This window comes from Rhinatrema bivittatum, chromosome 3 (genome assembly GCF_901001135.1).
Source record: "Rhinatrema bivittatum chromosome 3, aRhiBiv1.1, whole genome shotgun sequence".
In the NCBI taxonomy this organism is placed as follows: domain Eukaryota; kingdom Metazoa; phylum Chordata; class Amphibia; order Gymnophiona; family Rhinatrematidae; genus Rhinatrema; species Rhinatrema bivittatum.
Window position 1 is genome coordinate 262,221,428 of NC_042617.1, and position 21,343 is coordinate 262,242,770.

The 21,343-nt window shown below is 42.5% G+C and overlaps 1 protein-coding gene across 4 annotated transcripts in view; it reads right to left on the reverse strand.

The window, feature by feature from the left end:
* PTPRK (protein tyrosine phosphatase receptor type K) overlaps window positions 1-21,343 on the reverse strand; it is a 1,381,492-nt gene that overhangs the window by 299,417 nt on the left and 1,060,732 nt on the right. For all 4 annotated transcript variants that reach the window (XM_029594541.1, XM_029594542.1, XM_029594544.1 and 1 more), the window contains exon 12: window positions 1,443-1,716. In XM_029594541.1, coding sequence (XP_029450401.1) covers window positions 1,443-1,716 — 274 coding nt within the window. The remainder of the gene's footprint in view (window positions 1-1,442; window positions 1,717-21,343) is intronic.

Consider the following 21,343-nt stretch of genomic DNA (forward strand, 5'->3'; position numbering starts at 1 on the left):
GAGCCCATCTCTTCGAAAAAGAGTCCCCCTATCCCCAAAAGGTTCCCCAGTTCCTTACAAAACTGAATCCCTTTTCCTTGCACCATTGTCTCATCCACACATTGAGACTCCGGAGCTCTACCTGCCTCTGGGGACTTGATTATGGAATAGGCAGCATTTCAGAGAATGCTACCCTGGAGGTGCTGGATTTCAGCTTTCTACCTAAGAGACTAAATTTGGCTTCCAGAACCTCCTTCCCACATTTTCCTATGCTGTTAGTCCCCACATATACCATAACAGCCAGCTCCTCCCCAGCACTATCTAAAAACCGCCACCTTCACATCAGGTAGGCATATTACCAGGCGATCCAAAGCCCACCAGCCACCCAGCTGTCTACATTCCTAATAACTGAATCACCAACTATAATGGCCAACCTAACCCTTCCCTTCTGGGCAGTAGCCCTGGGAGACACATCCTCCGTGCGAGAGGACAATGCACCACCTGGAGAGTGGGTCTTGCTACAGGATCATTTCCTGCTGCTCCAGATTGATGCTCTCTGACCTTCTTCCAAGGCAGCACCAGGGTTGCCAGACTGGAGCTGGAACTTGGCTACTATGTTCCTGAAGGTCTCATCTATATACCTCTCTGTCTGCATCAACTCCTCCAGGTCTGCCACTCTAGCCTCCAGATATCGGACTTGTCCTCTGAGAGACAGGAGCTCTTTGTATCAGATGCACATGTACAATTTTTCACCGGTCCCGGTGCACATGTAGAATTTTTCACCGGCCCACCTCTTGCTACTGGACTGCTGCCTTCATCTTAAATTTGTTCAGTTTCCTAGTTAAGTTTTAGGTTTCTATGGGAGTAGGACTGTGGACAATTAGGGTCCTAAATGTATTAGGGTATTCACTATGGGGTTAGTTTTAAAAACCCATGCACACACATAGACGCGGCTATTTTATAACATGTATGTCGGCACGCACATGTTATAAAATACGATTCCCGTGCGCACGTGAGCGCTGACTTAATAGCCACATGTGCACATACGGGTGGGTCAGGACTCGCGCATGCAGGGAGGGATTTTGCCCTGCCAGTGGGGAGGTTTATAAAAACCACAAAAAGCAGATATACCTAAAATTGGACCTAATTGGATTCTTAAAAATATGTTATTAAAAAAGTGGTGTTTTCTTCTTTAACAAATCAGCAAGTCTACAAACCATGGTGACAATAACAGCCACTTTCTCTTTGTGGATTATAGAACCACTGGTCTAGAATGTTTTATTGCAGCTACTGTTTTAAGTCCGGCAAAATGATCACCTGCACTATGCACCCTTCACAGCATTACGGTCTGTGCCACTCGTTTGATGGTGCCGCACAATAGCTGTACTTTGAAACCTGAGTATAACATTTCCATAGGATTCTTAGACATTTGCCAGGTCATGTAGCTGTGGCTTGGTTCTTACCTTCTCCACACTGCTGACTGCTTGAAAATAGATGTTGTATCCTTTCCGGGGTGTCAGAGGTGGGTTCCAAAAACCCTGATAAGTTCTGTTGTCTCCCACTGTGAATGGAGCAGGCTCAGGAAGATTAGCTGGGGGAAGCTCAGCTGCAAAGTAATATGGAGATCCTCCATTTGCGCCATTCTGATAAGTGACTGGAACCTGGTAGCATTCCATCCCGCCCGTTTCCCGCTTTGTTCGGTGTGGGTGTAGCTCTTCAACCACAATTTGGTAAGCACTATGAAGTTAAAAGAAAAAAATTAAGAAAGAAAATAAAGCATCAGGTGGTATTCTCCATTTGTTATAATTTTAGAACCACATCCACTAAATGCAAAGTGGATTTTCCTACAGATGAATAATTTTGATCCTGATTTACTAAGTAGAAAACCATCTTCCTAAACAATTTTATTTCAGAGCACCAGATCCATCTAGTAGTGGTTGCTGATTAGGTTGTAGCTTTGCATTTCCTATAATCTGAATTTAATTTGGAACTTTTATTTGAACGGCCAGCAAAAGAATCAAAATTCTCAGCATTAGATTTGTCAGATTTTATAAACTGGTGGCGAAACAGCAGGAATACTCTGAAGGCAATCCACAGCCAATGAACAGAATTAAATTACATCTTCAGTTAGCTCTTTTCTGTGTTATGCAGGACTTGTGTTATTTCTAAAGCAGTAGTATTTTAAACTATAACATTTGGAACTCAACAGCCAGATTGAAAAGTAAAATTCAAATGGAATCTTTCTAATTCATTATTTATTGTGTAAATAAAATAAAATAAAATAATGCTGTGTGTGTGAGGTTCTATGGTTAAAATGTATGCAGTCCATGTGTCCCTCCCTCAGTTATGTTACTTCCTGCCCTTATTTAGTTCCTTGGGCTTCTCTCAGTCTCCTGCGGGACCTACAGTCTGAGCACTGCCTTGTGCACAGGGCTGACCGAAGTGAGGTAGTGAAAAATTGAAACAAAGCAGAACAGTTGCAGGAAAGCAGTGCTGCCTTGTCATTTCTGGCCTGAAATCCAAAGGGAACTGATCAGAAAAGTGAATTTTCTTTTCTGTAATTCCTCAGGATTAAAAATAATAAATGTTTTCATTTACCAATTTTAAAAACATTTGATTCATATAATTTTAATTTTACTAGTCTAGTTTTTCATCAACATGAAAACCAAATGGTGAGTCAGATACAAAAAAATATATATACATATCTGGTAATACATTTAAAACTAATGAGAAAAATATATATATATATATATTATTTTACTCAATGCATAATTAAGCTATGGAATTCGTTACCAGAGGATGTGGTGAAATCTATTAGTATTGCTGCATTTGAAAAATAGTTTGGATTTCTGCAACTCTACCATTAAGGTAGAGTTGCAGAAATCCACTGCTTATTCTTGTAATAAGCAGCTTGGAATCTATCTACTCCTTGGGATCCTGCCAGGTACTTGTGACCTAGATTGTCCACTTTTAGAAACAGGATACTGGGCTTGATGGACCTTTGGTCTGACCCAATACAGCAAGTCTTAACCTCTGCACATATAATTCATCATCACCTTAAAAATACACCTGAACCAGCTCTCAGCTCCTTACCCACCCAGTCCTTTTTGGGAATACCATATTCCCAAATACAGAACTAACCTCTAGCTCCAAACTGGAAATGATCTCCAATAGGAACATATATCAATCATATGACCCCTGAGCTTCTCTACACACCAGAAAGAACATCCATCTCCACAGTATGGCAAACTTCGGCCAACCAATCCTCCAGAATTGGCAGAATGTGAGGTCTCTATTTTACAAGCAGAGATCTTTGCTAAATTTAACTTATAAAACAGAAATAATTGGGTCTACTAGGCACCCCCGTGGGAATTAGGGGTGCATCCTCAGTAATCTAGACATCTGTTAATTGTCTAATCTGTTCTGTAATAGTCTAACAACGGCCTTTTTCACTGAGCATGAATAAAGCATACATTCTAAAACTCCAAACAGCACAATTTCTCTTATTGGGAAAGATGGCTTTCAGCCTAATGGAAGTAAGATATGATTTATGTACAATTTTATATTGCTTCTAATAGAAATAACACTTTGGTGGATGGACATTATTTCTATTCAATGATGCATTCTCGTGATTTGGCTTCAGTGAGATTTTGCCCTGTGTAGGGGCCATCCTTAAAGAATGAGCAGACAAAAGGATGTTGCATGGTTTGCCTTTCACCACAACTGCAAGTCTCAGGCCTGCGAGTTAATCTTCATTTTGTTATGAGAGTTTGTAGCACCACAGGAGCTGTCTGGCTTGTCAGAGGACAGAACAGTTGGGACTGTTCTTGAACAACTTTTATTAATTACAAAGCAAAATGAACAAAAAAGATCTACGTACCTCACCTAAGTACCAGTTCTACAGATGAAAAGTAAGGTGAGATCTGTAGAACTGTGTTTAAGTACTGCTGAGGTACTACTGTACCTCAGCAGTACTTAAACACAAATGTAGCAGTTACACATAAGCAGTTCTGACATAATTCCTGCTTCCTTCTCCTGTCTGGGGCCTCTTGTTCCCTATCAGGCCTAGCTTCTTATCCCCCTGCTAAGGGAAATGCTCAAGGACCAAGCTTCCTTCCTGTGTCTCTCTTAAATGTGAAATGGGCCAGATATCTGGAGCTGGTCTATTAAGGTATTCTGTGGCTCCCTGTTATGTACTCTTTTGCATACCTTCCCCCTCAGCTCAATTTTCCTTGGTTGAGTGCCTGCATGTACTTGGGAGACCTATCTGGAAAGGAAGGTGCCAATGGATTCACTCTTTTTGCCCTGTGTCACAATTTGAAGTCAAACGGTAGGAAGGCCAAGTACTATCTAATTATTCGCCTACAGGAATCCTTATTCCATGCAATCAAGATGAAGGGTTGATGGTTCGTTACCAGTGTAAACTTGCAACTCAATAGGTAGTATTGAAAGGCCTCTAAAGCCCACTTAATGACTAAGGCCTCTTTCTCAATTGTAGAACAACATTTTTCTCAGGGCATAAGCTTCCTGCCAATGAAGGCTCTTGGGTATTCCTGGCCTTCTTTCTCTTGGGTGAAGATGGGGCTCCTAACCCCACCTCTGATGTGTTGTCTTGACTATAAAGTGCTTGGTAAATTCCAGGCTTAGCAGAATTAGTTTGAAGCATACAGCCTGGAAATCTTCTACCTCTGTAGACCATCTAACCTTTGCTGGGGCTTTCTTCTGTAGCACACATATGAGGGGGTTTAGCATTTTCTGAACAGTTTGGTATGAACTATCAGTAGTAACTGATGAGGCTTAGAAAGGATCTCACCTTACTTTTCATCTGTAGAACTGGTACTTAGGTGATTGCTTCTATTTTCCTTGCTTGGGATGGATCTTCACTTTCCCCAAAGGAGCACCAAAGATATTGTACTTCTTGACCTCCTAGAATACACTAATTTTGGGGCTGGCTGCCAGCCCAGCCTTCTGTAGGCTTGAAAGTATTGCCTGTAACTGTCTTAGATGTGCTTCCCAATCCCCATTGTAGACAATGTCATCAAGATAGACTGCTGCATAGCCCTTGTGTGTATGTATTAAGTGCAAGCTTAAGTGTCATTTTCTTGCTGTGCTCATCTGAAATTACTGGAATTTCCCTCCCCAGCCCACTGAAGAAACAACTATGGGGTCTTGTTGGGTTTGGGGACCCTCTTTTGACTCAGAATTACTATCTATGGCAGCCTCTAAGACAGTGTTGTGCATCACTATGTTTCTCTAGCATTTGTTGCCTATGAGGCTTAGATGTCTTAGATATTTTTGTGTATAAATTTGAATCTTCTAACAGAAATATCTCCGGGAATGAGATCTCATCTTTGCTGGAGCCAGTCAGGCCAGTCTTAAGCCAGCTCTAGCAAGTCTCAAAGTCTGGATACAGGATACAGAATCCAAGGACGTACTCCCTCTTCTATTTTGGCTTTTCCAACCGGAGTCTTTAACGAGATCCCATTGGATGGATATGGTCTCTGGTCTCCGAAAATACATGCGTAAGTCAACTTTTTCTCATAGTTGATCTGTATTTTTTTGACAAGTTCCCTCTGAAAGAGATTTTATGCTTCTTGATTCTACTAGGGCTTGGGTTGTGAAGCCATCCAACTTCATGAGAACCACGACAGTTGAAACCCCAAGCAGGCAATATCCACAGAAGAGCAGAAGTGGGGTCATCAGGTTGATGTCCATGAGTTCATCTCCAACATGGGTAAAGTGACACAATTGAAGCAGGCCCCTTAGGATATCTCTACTTTCGTAAGCTTTTTCCTTCTATCCTCATGGCCTCCTACTAAGGTATCAGGAGTCCAGAGGGTAAGGGGTTCATAAATTTCTTGGCAGAGAGGGTTTGCTAGGGTCCTAACACCTCAGTTCTCTCTTTCCCCTCTTTACCTCTTTTGATCGAGAATTCTTCTCTTCTGGAGTTGGTCTGAGGCTTGTATCCATGACATCCAAGTAACGCTTTGCTAGGAAGATTACTTTCTTCAGGATCGTACCTGTCTCCACACCCATTCTTGTACTGTGAGGGGAGGATTGTTACAAATTGCTCCACTATGATTACCTCTGCCATTTTAAGCCCCATTTTGCTATCAGGTTCTAGCCACCATCAGCATCTATCCTTTCATTTCTGAGCCAAGACTTGTGGCCTTTCCCCTGGGGTAAAGGTTAGTCCCCCTAAAATGTTTCCCGATACCACTCCTTGGACAGCCCCAGTCTATCAAGTATGGCAGCCTTGACTTTCTGATAGACTTGGGCCTGTTGGCTGTTAAGGGCTCCGATTGCTACTTGGGCCACTCCAGTTAAGTAAGGGGACACGCCATTGCCTCTACTATTGTCTTGACAGTAACCAAAAAGGCCTCCCGGTTATCCTCTCGTCCCATCTTCGTCAATGGAATTTCTAGTCTTGATAGGGGCAGACTCTGCTCTGTCCCACTCCCTGTTCTTGTGGGTTTTACTGCTTGCGGCTGTTGTAGTAATTGGCAGGTGATCTGTGCTTGGGCTTACAGCCGCCATTGTAATTGTTGCTGTAATTGCTGGTGCTGGAACAACTGCTACATGTATTGCTGGTGAAATTGGTGCTGCTGCTATTCGGCCATCCATGCAAAAAGTTAATCTGTCTCCATTTGAACTTAGGGTGCTTTGGTATTGAGGTCTTTAAGGGCCCTGACTTATCCCAGAGGACAAAAAAAAATATCTTTCCTCTTTTCATCAGGGAGGAGAGAAAAGAAATCCTATCCTGAGCAGCTCTGACTGATAGCAGGTCCCTAGCTGTCCAGGTGGAGCTAGCCTCCTCAGCCTGCTGTATTCAACTGCTGCCACTGCAGCCAGGCCCCAATAAAAGTTTTCTTTTTTTTTTTCTCTGGCGTGGGTCTCTGCCTGTGAAAGTGCTTTAGAACAGGATCCCACTGCTGTCACCATAAGTAGTACTAGAGGAATTCTTTGGCTTGCTGGAGAAGAGAGCAATCTGGATTCTGGCTGTTCTTGCACAACTTTTATTAATTACAAGGCAAAATAAACAGAAAAAGGAATGCTTACATCAGAGTTACCTAAACACAAATGTAGCAGTAACACATCAAGTCTGGTGCAATGGTGCAATTTCTGCTTCTTCCTTCTGTTCTGTTTTGGGGCAAGCTTCTTATCCTGCTGCTAAGGGAAATACCCTGGTATCAGGATTCCCTTTCTGTGTCTCTTTCTTAAGGTGGATCAAGTCAGACATCTGGAACCAGTCCCTTATGATGTTCTGTGGCTCATTGTTATGTACTCTTTAATATAGCTCTTGAACTGCTGACTTGGGTATGGGAGGCAGTTAAGTGGCTTCTACAAGGTCCACTGTTCTTCTGCAGGAAGTTGCTCTGATATAGATGCTAATTCAAAGAGCAAGATCTGGAAGTTGCACCTGCCCCATCCCTTCACGGACAATCACAGATGTCATTAATTACCTCTGTTGAGGATATACCTCCATGATTTTAAGTGTTTATTTTCCTGCAGTGTAACTATCTAGTGTAAGCTGTTTATTGCTGCTCTTACTTTAGCTGGCCATGACTCTTCAGATTTATAGCAAAGCTATTTCAGGAAGGATATACAAAAACTGGTGAGATTAGCTAATTTAAGACAACCTTGAAAATCTGGCAACTGTCACGCAGTACCAGGTCAGACTGTTCCAATTAGAGTAATATAGATTAAGCACATAGATTCTGATTATAGCTGTATTCCCCATTAAGTTTGCAAGCTTACACATATTGTTTCTGGTACCAAACTTAGAATCAGATTCATGACATTCCAATTCAAATTTATTTCATTGTTTGCATCATGATTGCGCAGGTAGAAGAGAGGTCAATTTGTTATGCATTTGGTTGAAGCTGATTAAGAATATAATAGTCAGTCATCCTGACTAGTGCAACTGTCAAAGTTTGCTCAGTCTGGGCCAAATCTCCTTTTTGTGTTGCTATTGCTAGGTCATCAGTATAAATAAAGCTGCACATGTTTGGATGAACTGGCTGGTTGTTCATGTAGATATTAAAAAGGAGAGGTGCCGATACATGTAAATGTGTTAGGCTGTTCCATTGTAGGCACCAGCAGCAGTTGACAGACATGGTGGTTTTCAATACATTTTTGGATCACACAGATTAACATAGTCCTTTCTCATGCCATAGATTTTTCAGAATTCAACACTAAAACATATATTCTGCTAAGATGACTCGGATGGCATCATTAATAAGAGATGTGAATGACCATCATATAATGTCTGCTGTGCCAATGGCTGTTGGATGAAGCCTTTTCTGGCACAGAGACCTGGTATTAATGGTGCAACTGGCTCATATGACAGAGCCTTAGAGCACAATATCCAGCTTAATCATTGGTCATTATTTGGTTTTAGCAATATCCTTATTATGGCTATAAATCGCTGTGGCTGCAAATATCACAGGATAGTGCACAATTGAAAATCAAATAATGTGCACTTATCTGAATTCTAAAGTTTCTGCTTTATTTTGGGGTTTCATTTTTCTTGTTTGATAGATTTTTCAGAAACATTCAATGGTTGACAATGTCATATGACCCAAAGTTTGATGAAGCAACACCAGTGATTTGGCATTTCTCAAAGCCATCTTCAATATACTATGTTAGATTTAGCACCTGGCCTGTACATGATTTGCTCAGCCAAAATCTGGCATGTTCAGGGATGAAATGTCTTTCTAGAATAGATGAAAGTAGATGTAGATGAGGCACTCATAGTCTGTATAGATGGCAAAACAAGGAAACTGGCTGAAAGCTCTTTGTATCCACTTTCAAAAGCATAAAGGTGCATTTCTTTTCAGATCTTGGGTATCTATTCTGTTGCACAGGAACTGAATAGTTTTAGAAGTTAGTCCCATGTAACTGGTCCTAATTTTAAAATATGTTCAATGTGGATATCAAGGCTAGAGGGCTCGCCAGTCTTTATATTTTTGGTGGCTTCTAACATTTCTGCCACTGTGAATTGGCTATTGAAGTTATTCTATTCTTGATGTTCTTGTTGCTGCAGTTTTCTTTCATCCTGTTTGGAAGTTTGCCATTTTTAAGCAGTTGGTGTGCTACTTTGGAATCTCATTGAGGACATGGAGAGGCCTGAGTTAAAGAGGAGAAGCATTATAAGAATTGTAAAGACTCAAATGAAAAGAGATCAGAATCATGTTGCTGGCACAAGATGAAGAATCTTTTCCATTTGAAGGAATAGTTTCTTCTAGTGGAAGCCTTCCTAGAGGAAGCGATGGTAAACGGAGGTTTACAATCATTGTGCGCTCAACATTCAAGTTGTGAGGTTGAGGGCTGAGAAATTGGGATGAGAGAGACCATAGAGGTATGGGAGAACTGCTGTAAAGCTTTGACAAGATACGTATACCAAATTTGTCTGGGCCACATCAGTGTTAGGATAATTAGGTGGGTGTGGTCCTGAAGAGCTTTCTGGCAATGAGAGGTAATAGTGGAAAAGCATATATGATGCTTTGGCCCCAGTTGATTAGAAAAGCATTCTGAGTTTGTTTCCAATCGCTTGGTAGAATTGAGCAGAATTTGTCTGATGTCTTTCCATCCAGTTCTATATCTTCAGCGCCTCCTGATACTTCACTTTCGATGCACATCCAGCATGGCTCTCTGCTTCAACAGCATGGGAGAAGACTGATACTTCACGCATATCCAGCATAGCTCCCTGCTTCAACGGCAGGGGAGAAGAAAAACAACCAATAAGGGCTGTATAACATAGTCTGGGAAAACAAATAAGCATGGGTGTAGCTTGCTTATTGCGGCGGCTACTACCCCTAACGAATCAAGCTAGATATTTCACTTGGATGCAGCTCCATCACTGCTCTCTACATTAAAGCTGGGGGTGGAAGGGAAATAGAACCAAGAGCTAAGAGAAACAGATAAGTATGAGAGAAAAAATGTGTGAAGCTTGCTGGGCAGATTGGATGGGCCATTTGGTCTTCTTCTGCCGTCATTTCTATGTTTCTATGTTTCCTGGCAGAGATGCCACAATCCTGTTTCCCTGCTTGCTGACACAGAACCGGGTGAAAGATGCTCTTTCCTCAGAGAAAATGCGGGAAGGTTGTGAGAGCATGTCATATCGCTCTTAACTCCAAGAGATTGATTTGAAAAGGGGTTTCCTGAAGGGACCAAACTCTTGGGTGTAGAAGGATCCTATATGGGCCCCCAACCTTTGGCAGAAGCATCCATTGCAAGGTCAAGCTGATGGGAAAGTAGTTGAAGAGGGGCCCCCACTCTGAGCACATGGGGCTGTAACCACCATTGCAAGTCCCTTGCCATTGGCAATGTGAATCACAGTACTGAAGAGAGGGGTTGTGTGAGTTGATCCCACTGAGATCTCTGGCTCCACTGTAGCTAACGGATGTGAAGGTGGGTTAGGTGGAACTGCATGGACAGCTGCTGCCATATGACCTAAGAGTACAAGGAACTTCCTGGTTCTGGAAGTTGAATTGGACAGTTGTTTCTGGATGAGAAAGGACATGGTGGTCATAAAACATTGAATAGAATTGATCTTTATAGTGATGAGTCAATGCAGGCTTGAGGTTTGACTTCTCAAAGTTAAGAAGAAATCCTAAGCTCTGTAGGAGATTAATGTCATGACTGTGCTGTAATCAGGCAAGCATCAACATATGGGAAAGACCTGAATTCCCAGATGATGCAAATGGGAAGGATGATTGGGATGTGGGCACAAACATCTTTGAGCTCTAGGGCATACATTAATTCATCTTGCAGAATAAATGAGAGAATTGTACTGATGGAGTTCATTTTGAATTTATCCCAGAGGATGTGCTTGTTCAGTAGCCTCAAGTCCAAGACTGATTGCAATTCATAGCAACATAAATAGTAATATAGTATTCTTGGCAGAAAGACCAAATGATCCATCCTGTTTGCCCAGCAAGCTTCCCATGGCAGCAACTGCCACTCCATGCAGGTTATCCCCATACCTTATTGTTAAGGATAGTAACACTTACAAACAAAAACCAAGCATCTGTGAAACCCATACAAAATTAGGGCAACATTTTTGCATAGTGAGCAGCCTTGCTGATAATTCAGACAATGCTGCTTGAACATTCTTTTCCTTTTGAACTTGGCTGTAGAAGCTTTACCCCCAATGTCAGCATATCAGTACTGTAAAAGTTGAGGCCCAGCATTGGCTGTTTTCAGAATTCAATATCTTTTGTTCACCGTCCTACCGTCAAAGTGGAGATTTATGTTGCAGTTGTGTCAAATTCAAGGCTAATTGGTTAAGGGTAGTAATTCCCCATGCCTTCTGGTTAAGGATACTAACTGCCACTCCGTGCAGGTTATCCCCATGTACCCTTTTTTTCACTATCATCCTCAAGCCGTTAGGGATCCACAGTTTTTATCCCATGCCCTTTTGAATTTGTTTACTGTTTTCATCCTCACCAATTCCTCCAGAAGGGCAATCCAGGCATCCACCACCCTTCTCCATGAAAAAATATTTCCTTATGTTGGTTCTGAATCTTCCCCCCTGGAGTTTTATTTCATGACCCCTAATTCTGTTTCCTTTCCACCAGAAAAGGTTCAAAGTTTGTGCATCATTAAATACTTTCAGGTATCTGAAGGTCTGTATCATATCCCTCTGCACCTCCTCTTTTCCAGGGTGTACATATTCAGATCCTTCAGCCTCTCCTCATAAGTCTTCCAATTGGTTGCCTTTCTTTTGACCGCCTCCATCCTGTCTCAATCCTTTGTGAGATACGGGTTCCAGTACTGAACACAGTATTCCAGGTGAGGCCTCACTAAGGACATGTAGAAGGGCATTCCTTTTTCTTACTGGTTATTCCTTTCTATGCATCCCAGGTCCTTCTGGCTTTAGCTATTTCCCTGTCACATTGCCTTGCCGCCTGCAAACTGGTAGACACTATCATCCCAAGATCCTTCACCCAGTCCGTGCACATTAGTGTTTCACCCCCATCACACACAGAATGTACAATTCCACCCCTCCCCCCCCCCCAACTTTTTGGGGATAAAGAACTACCTGGAATAGAAACCCTGTGTGTTGCTATGCAGGAATCAGCTCCACTACCTATTGCTTAAGAAACCATTGTATTTCCAGATGAATCTGTGGGAGATGAGACAGATTTGGATGGAGGCGGCAAATAGTGCAGAAGGGATGGGAGCTTGGAGAACCACAACCAATATCCATACTGCACAACCTTGAGGACCTACTAGGAATCCTTGATTATTCTCCAGAAAATGTTGTATTCATCTCGCTCTCAGAAGGGAAGGGAGGAGATTGGTCAATGGGATCAAAAACTAGGCTCAGGTTTAGACTAGGCTTGCTGAGTAGTTTTTGGCTGACAATGCTCCCTTTGTCTAGGTCTGGCCGAAGCTGTTATTGGCCCTGTATTGGAAGAGGTGGAAGCTGGTACTGCTAAAAAAGCCAGCAAGAATATCTTTGGAAATAAGGTTACTTGTAAATATAGTATGGATGCCGCTGAAGAGTTGACTACTCTGGCGCTACTGAGAACACTGTACTGGTCCTTAATTTGGGAGACTGTTTCTCGAAGCTTCTCTCCGAAAAGGTTGTCTCCCAGGCATTGGAGATCTGCTAATTTCTTGTGGATGTTCTCGTAGACAGAACTTGCTTGCTCCAATAGAACCTGTGGAGGTATGTGAAAAAGAATCAAATTATTTGTACACAGAATGGAGGTGGTGAGAGTTGCACCGTACTTTAGGTGCAACTGGATTTATCGGTGCATCGATGCATTGTGCTTCATATACAGTGATGCACCATACTTAAGTGCATCGATGCATCATTCTTCTGGTGCTTCAGTGTACCGTGTTTTGAGGGCCTCAATGAATCATGCATTGGATAAAGCTTCATAGCACTGTGGACCACTGGCATTGAGGAGAGGTGCTACGATGCACTGTGATGTTTATAATTTTTCTACATAGGCTGGGTCGGTTCCAGGGAATAAAACTGTTTTTGCTTTGAAGCAGAGCGGCCATCTGAACTTGACTCCATAGCCTCAGCCTAAGCAGATGAGGAGAATTTAAGAGTTTCTGTTTAAGCCTTTTCTCAAGGAGGCAGACAACTCTGCAGTGTGGGAGGAAGATCTACTGCGACTCTGAAGAGATTTACACAGTTCTTCCATGCGCAAGGCCCTGGAGTGCTGAGAGTGCAGGGACATTCATCCATAGGATTCACAGTTTACAGTGAATTCTATGGTCAAGTCCCAGATAGTGATAGCAGAACTCGTGGCTGTCAGTGTTTGTCACATGGGCAGTTCTTAAGTCCACTCACCATAGTAGACTTTTGCTTCTGGCCAGACTTTTTTTTTCTTTTTTTGCTGATGTAAACTGCTTCAGTACTACTTTTTTTTTTTTGAAGTACTGAAAAATGCTGTTTTGTAGCTGCAGAAGCAACAAGGCAAGGCAGAAACAAGTTTTTACCAAAAAGAAGGTTAATGAGGCAACGCCCATTCAGGAACTCTTGCACATGCTCAGAAGAGCTAAACGTTCTACAAGCTTAGAGAAAGAATTCCTTTCGGTACCGCCTGATAACATTACTCACACATAATGGCTAATTCAGCCTACTTATGAATGGAAAATTTATGTTTGATCATTTCATTTTGTGTTTCTTCCAACCTTTCATGAAAAAACCAAAGGGCCACTCATTTCCAAGATTTGCAGGCTTTCATGAAAACTTTTGAGAAACAGACACTTAAAATGAATGTGACAGATTTTAAAGCATTTGAAGTTAACATTTTCTGTTTGAAATGTTGTATTAGATGCCTTAACTTCAAGGCCTGATGTTACGACCTCCAGTTGTCATATGATTACATTCAGAATGCGCCGACAGGTTTTTGCACCTCTTGACCTTGGCGTGGCATCTCTAGTATCTTGGCTCAGAGTTATGCAGATCTAAAGTGCAAGTGACATGCTGTAATTCATGCACAGATGGACAGAAATCTGTCCACTCGACCAAAATAGACAGTCTCATTTTTTTGCAGTTGTCAGTGACAAAATGAACCAAATTGTCTAGGCAGATGGCAGGAGCCTATTAAAACTCATGCTAAGCTACCACCAATACCTTTTCAAGAAGGGTAAGCAACTTTAATTTTTTTCAAAAATGCTCCTTCAAACATGGAAAAGCAAATGAATATTTTTGAGTATCCTTTTCAAAAAGGAGAACTTTTTTTTTTATTCCTTCTTAGCCACATACGTATTGATAAAATTAAGAATGCTTTGGAAGAGGCAGCTAAAAAGTACAGCAACAAAAAAAAACAAAAACCAAAAAACATTTAAATTGAGTATGCATGATGCTTTCATTCTCTTCTTTCTTTGAAAAGAAAATGCTTTTGTAAAACAGGGCAAAATGTAGCTGTCAGTATGATATATATATATATATTTTTTTTTTTTAAGAGAATAGTAATTATGTTTACAATATGGAAGGTTCCTGCCATCCTACAATTTCTCCTGAAAGAATACAGAAAAAGCTTCTAGGTTGTAGTTACTGGAGGAGTTTCTTATTTCTTTATTCTTACTCTAGAACCTTTACAAAAACACCGGGAAAGAAACTCTTAGTAGCTGAATATTTGCTCACATGAGATGTCCTCGGGACCAGCTTTTGGGGATATGAGGCTTATGTATGTGCACAGACAGGTGCCATCCTTTAGGAGGCGCCAGCATCCCTTCCCCATGTGGAGGTCAAAGAGCTGCCTCCCTCTTCCCAAATACTGCCCTTGGGAATGAGGTGCTGTGCCACTGCCCCGGGGTCGAAAAAGAGCAGTTGGCTCCTACGTCCCGTCCCTCCCCCCCCCTTCTCCCCTCCCAAGATGACCTGAAGGTCCCACGAGGACCATCTCTTCGAGGCCCATTGGGACCAAAGATCCAACTGTTGCACTCCCTTCTCCTGTGGCCTGTAAACAAGAGGGCGGAGCCAGCAGCTGATGCTTAAAACCTCCTTTTGCCACCGGCTCCTCTTCCAACTGGAACAGCTCAGTACAAACTGATCTGCAAGGAAGAGAGAGGAACTGGTGTGGCAGGAGGAGGAAATTAGAAGCACCAGCTGCAGGCTCTGCTCTCGTCCTGCCAGGCTGCTAGGGAGGGGGTGCGGTGCTTGAAGAGGGGATGGAAAAGATGAAAGTGAGGGGGGGTTGGAAAGCTGAGAAGGGGAGTGGAGTGTGGAAGGTGAGGGCAATATGGAAGGCAAGGAAGGACAGACAATGTAGAAAGGGGGAGGGGAACTGGGAAGGATGGAAGAAGAAGGGAGGTTGTAAGTTGGAGGAGGGAAGATTTGGTGGAGAGGAGGAGGGTTTCAGAGAGCAAGGCGCCAGCTGTTGAAGAAAAGAGCAAGGGAGCCAGACAGCATGAGATGGTGAAGAGAACAAACCAACAAGAGGGATATGGGGTGCTGAGAGGAAGGTGTAGGTTGGCCAATGAGCAATGGATGGGGAAAAGGAAGAATGAAATCTAGCTATTAGTTCACAGTGAAGCTGAGATAAAGAAATATAAAAAAGAGACTATGGGAAATTATCAATGTCAGAGAGAGATGTAGGAAAGGAAATGAAAGAGGATGAGACATAAGAAATGGAAAATGGACGAAGGGACCCTGAAAAAGGAGTTATGAGATGAACAAGAGGAAGGCAGAAAAAAAGACGAGGATTAGAAAAATAAATACCCAGACATCAAAAGCATAAAAAAAGCATTTCATTTTCCATTTAATGAATGGAATATGTCAGCTTTGGAAATATGCACCTCTGATATTTTGTACAATAATAGAGGAGGAAAAGCATTTCTGTTTCTCTGGGGTTGCATTGCATGACCTGGCTTCTTGGGGGTTTTATTTCAATTTTTCCTTGCATGTTTATAATTATAATGTTGGTCACTTATTCTGTATTTGTTGAGAATGCCTGTGCCTGTGTGTATGACACAGGTCAGATATTCTGTTAGTATGAAGCTTCTGTATAAAGCTTTGTCACAATCCTGCTTCCTTTGTTTTTCCAACAGGAGGTGTTATTGTGTTTTAGTTCCTGTTGCCTTTTCATAGGTAAGGTTGTTGCTATTTGAGTCCTCGGAGTTAAGCTTTTAAACGGGTGTAGAGTAGCAGAGAAACTTTCACTACATTTTTTTCCCTGAATTTGAGGAAATGCTAATAAGATAAGCTTGTGGCCTTTTTGTAGTAATGATGGCACTAAATTAACCTGTTTCTAGCCTTTCTTGTAGATATGATGGAGCTCAATTTGTCTGAAAGGTGTTTTTTTTTTTTAAATATGTTTTATCTGTGAAGGTCATTATTGTAAACTGCTTAGAATATCAGATAAGGCGGCCTATACATCTTTTAATAAATAAATAAATAGTGCTGTTTTGGTACGGCAGGTTTGTTATATTGATTCTGAGTGACTTTTGGCAGGCTTTTGTGCTGAATCACAAATTACCTGGTAGTGGAGGGAGTCTGTGTTGCTGTTACAGAGGTGAAATCAAAATTTGAATATTTTGTTTTGGATGGCGAATTGAAGGCGAATTGAAGGAGTTTCTGTGGACAGAGAATTTGTTTACTGAACTCAAAGTACAGGGTTCATATTAGGGTTCTGTCCCATCTTGCACAGACACTTCATTAGTTTTATTTGACCTATTCAGAGGGAATGGGGGATGATGGAACCAGCAGTACCCAGAGGTGGCAAAAACCTAAATTTATCACTGGGGGGGGGGGGGGGGGGGGGGGAGGAGGAGGAAAGTGGAGGAGAGAGTCATCCCTGAAGAGACTGCAAGCAGTGGGGTGAATGATACCAGCATTTTTCATGTTTGGATGGGGAGGGGCTGTACCAATTGCAGTTTTTGCCTTGCAGTTTTTGCCCAGGGAACCCATTAGCCAAGTATTGGCCCTGGATGTCAGCAGTTAGCACTTTGCAGAAAACGGCTGAGTAAAAGTGAAAGGCTATAAGCATTTACTGTAAATTCACTGTAAATTTAGGTGTTGTGTAATGTATCATCATCATCATCCCCCTTGCTTTATTTATTTCCAAGTATGTATATTCTGCCAATTCACAGAATGATCTTGGTGGAGCAAAGCTGAAAAATAAAATTGAATAAATAAAAGCATTCATTACTGCAATTGTAAGCAGCAGAAAATAAAAAGTGTCTTAGTCATTATGACCTTTAATCGGTGTGCAATAAAAAAAGTGATCTTCAGGAGTAGAAGAATGGGTTTAAATCAGACTTAAATGGTTACTTTGGGACTATAAGTTTACAGGACAATTTTTTATGCAATCTAGGCACAATAAAACAGATTACTGTGCCTAGACTGCGCTGTCTGAAAACCGCCCTTTTGCTGGCTAAAAACTAGGCTTTGACAGCGCACAGAGCTGCAGGGGAAAGAGGAATTCACCCTTGGGTGTGTTTTGGTCCAGGGGAGTAAAAACAGAATGGGTGCCTGATATTTTCATAAGTTTGCATACTATTCTATCTCCCACCTCTGCCACCCACACAAAGCAGCAGGCAGGGGCGGCAAAGGGAGGTAAAATAGTTCCCTCTTTGAAAATCAGTGTAAAGCACAAGCCCTGAAAGCGCCCCTGCATGGTGCAGCTAGGCCGGCTACTTGCACAATGCAAATAAAGATTTAGACGTATAGAGCCGACAGGTTTTAAAGACCAAGGTTACTTTACTTCACTGGTCAATGCCTAAAAGAGGAACTCATCACTGGTCGCTAATCCAAATATATTTTTAGTTCTGTCCCTTGGCCCAGCTCAGTGCATTTCAGTGAGAGATTAAGATGTGTCACTCCATCAACTATAAAACGCCACGCATGAAAGCTTTGAAATGTTTGCATTTCTGCCTTGTCATACTATCATACTTGGGGAAAATAAATGTTAGAAATAAACTGGTACTGGTTGAATTGGTTGGCAAAGTCAACTCCCGCTCTCTATTACTACATCTTGATAATCCACTCATAAAACACACATATACCAATTCCTCATTTTATGCAGTGCATTTCCACTCATGTTTTATGGAAAAAAAAATCTGAAGCAAGTTAGTTGAATACAAACATCTAAATATCAGTTACGTAAAAAGGAACAGCAGGAGCTTTATCCTTCTGGTATTTTAAAGAACCTAATGGCACATCATTAAAGAAAGCCTTTAAAATAATTAAAAAAAAACAAACCAAAAGAATCCTGTGTATGAATGAATTTATCTATAAAAAGAATGTTTACATAAAAGTTTAGAACTTCACTTAAGTAGACTTTGAATCTAATTGTTTTGCACGTCCTTATTCCTGACCACCCTCCACCGTATCTTCCCTATGGAGAGGGTCCTTCATTTTCAGTTTAAACCGATTTTCACTCATAAATTCCTGAATTTTTCCAAAAGTAATCATCTGTTTAAACTGATTTTCACCCTAATTTTAGGCCGATTAAAGAGCAGCTCCAGAGCTGCAGATGCAGTGTTTCAAGGCCTCCAGCAACTGCTGGAACTCAGTAGAGGCCCAAAGCACCTGCAGCGTTTCAAGTACCACCCTGTGAAAACACTAGTAAGGAAGAATGCTATTTCAATGGGAGGGGAAGGAAAAAGGACATTGCAAGGGATGGGAGTAGAGATAGGGATGCTGGTGAGTGAGTGGGGAAAATCTGCTTAATATAATTTTATTGTACTGGCTTCTATCCATCAAAATAAATTCAGACATTTACCCGAAAAATAATGAGCCACGTTTTTCCACTGAATTTTTTCTGCTTTTGTTCTTCTCATAATAAACCCTGATAAATTCCTTGGAAAAAAAAAAAAAAAGGCAAGTTTGCTTACTGTAAATGGTGTTTCCGTAGATAGCAGGATGAATTAGCCATGCTGTCATGGGATCTGTCATTCAGGTCCGGGAGGCGGAGCTTTACAAAGCAGAGATTTAGATTTTAGCTCTCTGCGGCTGCGCGTGTGTTCCCGCGCAGGAAAGTAACAGATTTTCCTCAGTCTGTGATTAAGCTGTATTGTAGTCAAAGAGACGGTGATTGCCAGGGAGGAGGGTGGGTAAGCATGGCTAACTCATCCTGCTATCTACGGAAACACCGCTTATGGTATGCAAACTTGCTTTTTCCTGTCGATAGCAGGGCTGAATTAGCCATGCTGTCAATGGAGTCCCAAGCTCCCGATCACGTTGTTTATGGTATATATGTTTGTACGTGATCATGAACAGTGTGGCATTCACCGTGTACAAGAAGAAAGAGATTGGTAGATTGCGTGTCCAATCTTCGCATCAGCGGCTGCTTGTTGATCAAGGCAGTAGTGCAATGTGAAGGTATGGAGCGATGACCATGTAGCTGCCTTACAAATGTCTATGGGTTGTACATGTTTAAGCTGTGCCAAGGAGGCCGCCACTGTTCTAACTTGGTGAGCTTTGGGAACAGAATGCAGCTGTAGGTTCTGTTTGTCGTAGCTGAACTTGATGCACTGTGCTATCCAGCTGGAGATGGTGCATTTAGCCACCAGTAATCCAGGCACCTTCAGGTCGAAAGAGACAAAGAGTTGAGAAACACGGGAGACCGAGTTTGTTCTTTCTTTGTACCCTGTTTCCCCGAAAATAAGACAGTGTCTTATATTAATTTTTGGTACCAAAGATGCACTAGGCCTTATTTTCAGGGGATGTCTAATACCGTTGAGCTGCTGGCTGCCCCTGCGTCAGCCATGCCTCACCAGTGTGCTGTCAGAGAGAGGTAAGAGTGTGCAGCATTCATGGTAGTCAGCTTGGGCTGACTCTGCTGCTTTTGAACCTCTGCACACTGCTTGGAAGGGGTCCCCCGACTGGTACTGCCACCATCCCCAGATGTCTGTAATCTTGCTGCCACTGTCACTGCTGCCACTTGGCTATTGGGGAGGCGCCGATTGCTGCTACTGACACTGAAGCCCATTCTGCTGCCTCCTCTGTGCAGGCCCCGTGGGCTTCCACTTCCTCCATGCTGATCTCGTACATTGTGAGATCTGCGTAGAGAAAGTGCTATTCTTGCACATTCCCAAAGATCACATGTGCCAATCACTAAAAAGTAATTTTTATTTTTTTTTTTACCTTTGCTGGCTGATGTTAGTTTTCTAATTGGTTGGTCACAGGCTTTTTTTTTTTCCACCTTCCCTTTCTTATTTTTTTGCCAATTCCTTTTATATTGTCCTTTTTTCTTCCGTATTTCTTTTCTCTCCGTCTTCTTCCCTCAAACACAGTCAGGTTCTCATTCTCACATGCATTTCTCTCACACACACACAGTCTCTCACTGGCTCATGCTGTCTGACGCTCACACACACAGGCTCTCTCTCACTCCCACATGCTGTCTTGCTCAAGCATAGGCTCTCACCGTCACACGCTGTCTCTCTCACACACACACACAGAGGCTCTCACATGCTGCCTCTGCAAACATTCAGATCCTCACTCTCACACACAATCTCTCAACTCATCTCATACACGCACGCACCCTCTACAGACCCTCAGCCTCTCTCTCACCTCTGGGCCTCCTCTTCGCGGGTCGCCGCAGGATCGGCTCTGCAGCGGCCCTGAACTTCTCGGGCCTCTTCCTCTTCTTGGGCCGCTGCGACTTGGGATTCGCAGCAGCCCACGGCGGCTCCTCTTCTTCACGCGCTGATGCTCTTTCTCCTTCCTGCCCATGCGGCTCTGGCAACGTTTACTTCCGGGGCCGCACAGGCAGGAAGGAGAAAGAGCATCAGTGCATTTGAACGCGATCTTTTTCTTCGGGCAAGGAGGCTCAGCGGCCGCATGAGCCTCCTTGCGCCTGGGCGCATCGGCTCCCCTCCGGATACCACTGCTCGCATCTGCTCCTAATACTTTGGAAACTTTATTTTAAAAAAATAAATAAATAAATAAAAAATGACGTCACAGGATTGACCGGCCCACCGGGGGAAGCCTGATCCCCCGATAGGTCAATCCGCCCCTGTTTACAAGGGATGTCTTACTTTCGGGGGAGGTCTTATATTTAAGAATTCGGCTAAATCCCTACTAGGTCTTATTTTTGGGGGATGTCTTATTTTCGGGGAAACACGGTAGTATGCTAAAGCTCTTTCGCAATCTAGTGTATGCAGTAGTTTTTCCCTGTCATTTGCATGTGGTTTAGGGAAAAAGATGGGTAGTTCTATGTTCTGATTGAGATGGAATTGAGAAACCACTTTTGGTAGAAAGGACGGGTGAGTCCGGAGAATCACTTTCTGGTGATGAGACTGTAAATACGGAGAATAATGGACCAAAGCCTGTAATTCACTGACTCGTTGTGCTGATGTTACTGCAACCAGTAACACCACCTTCCATGTGAGGTATTTAATATGTGCTGAGTCCATGGGCTCAAACGGGGAAAGCATAAGCTGTTCA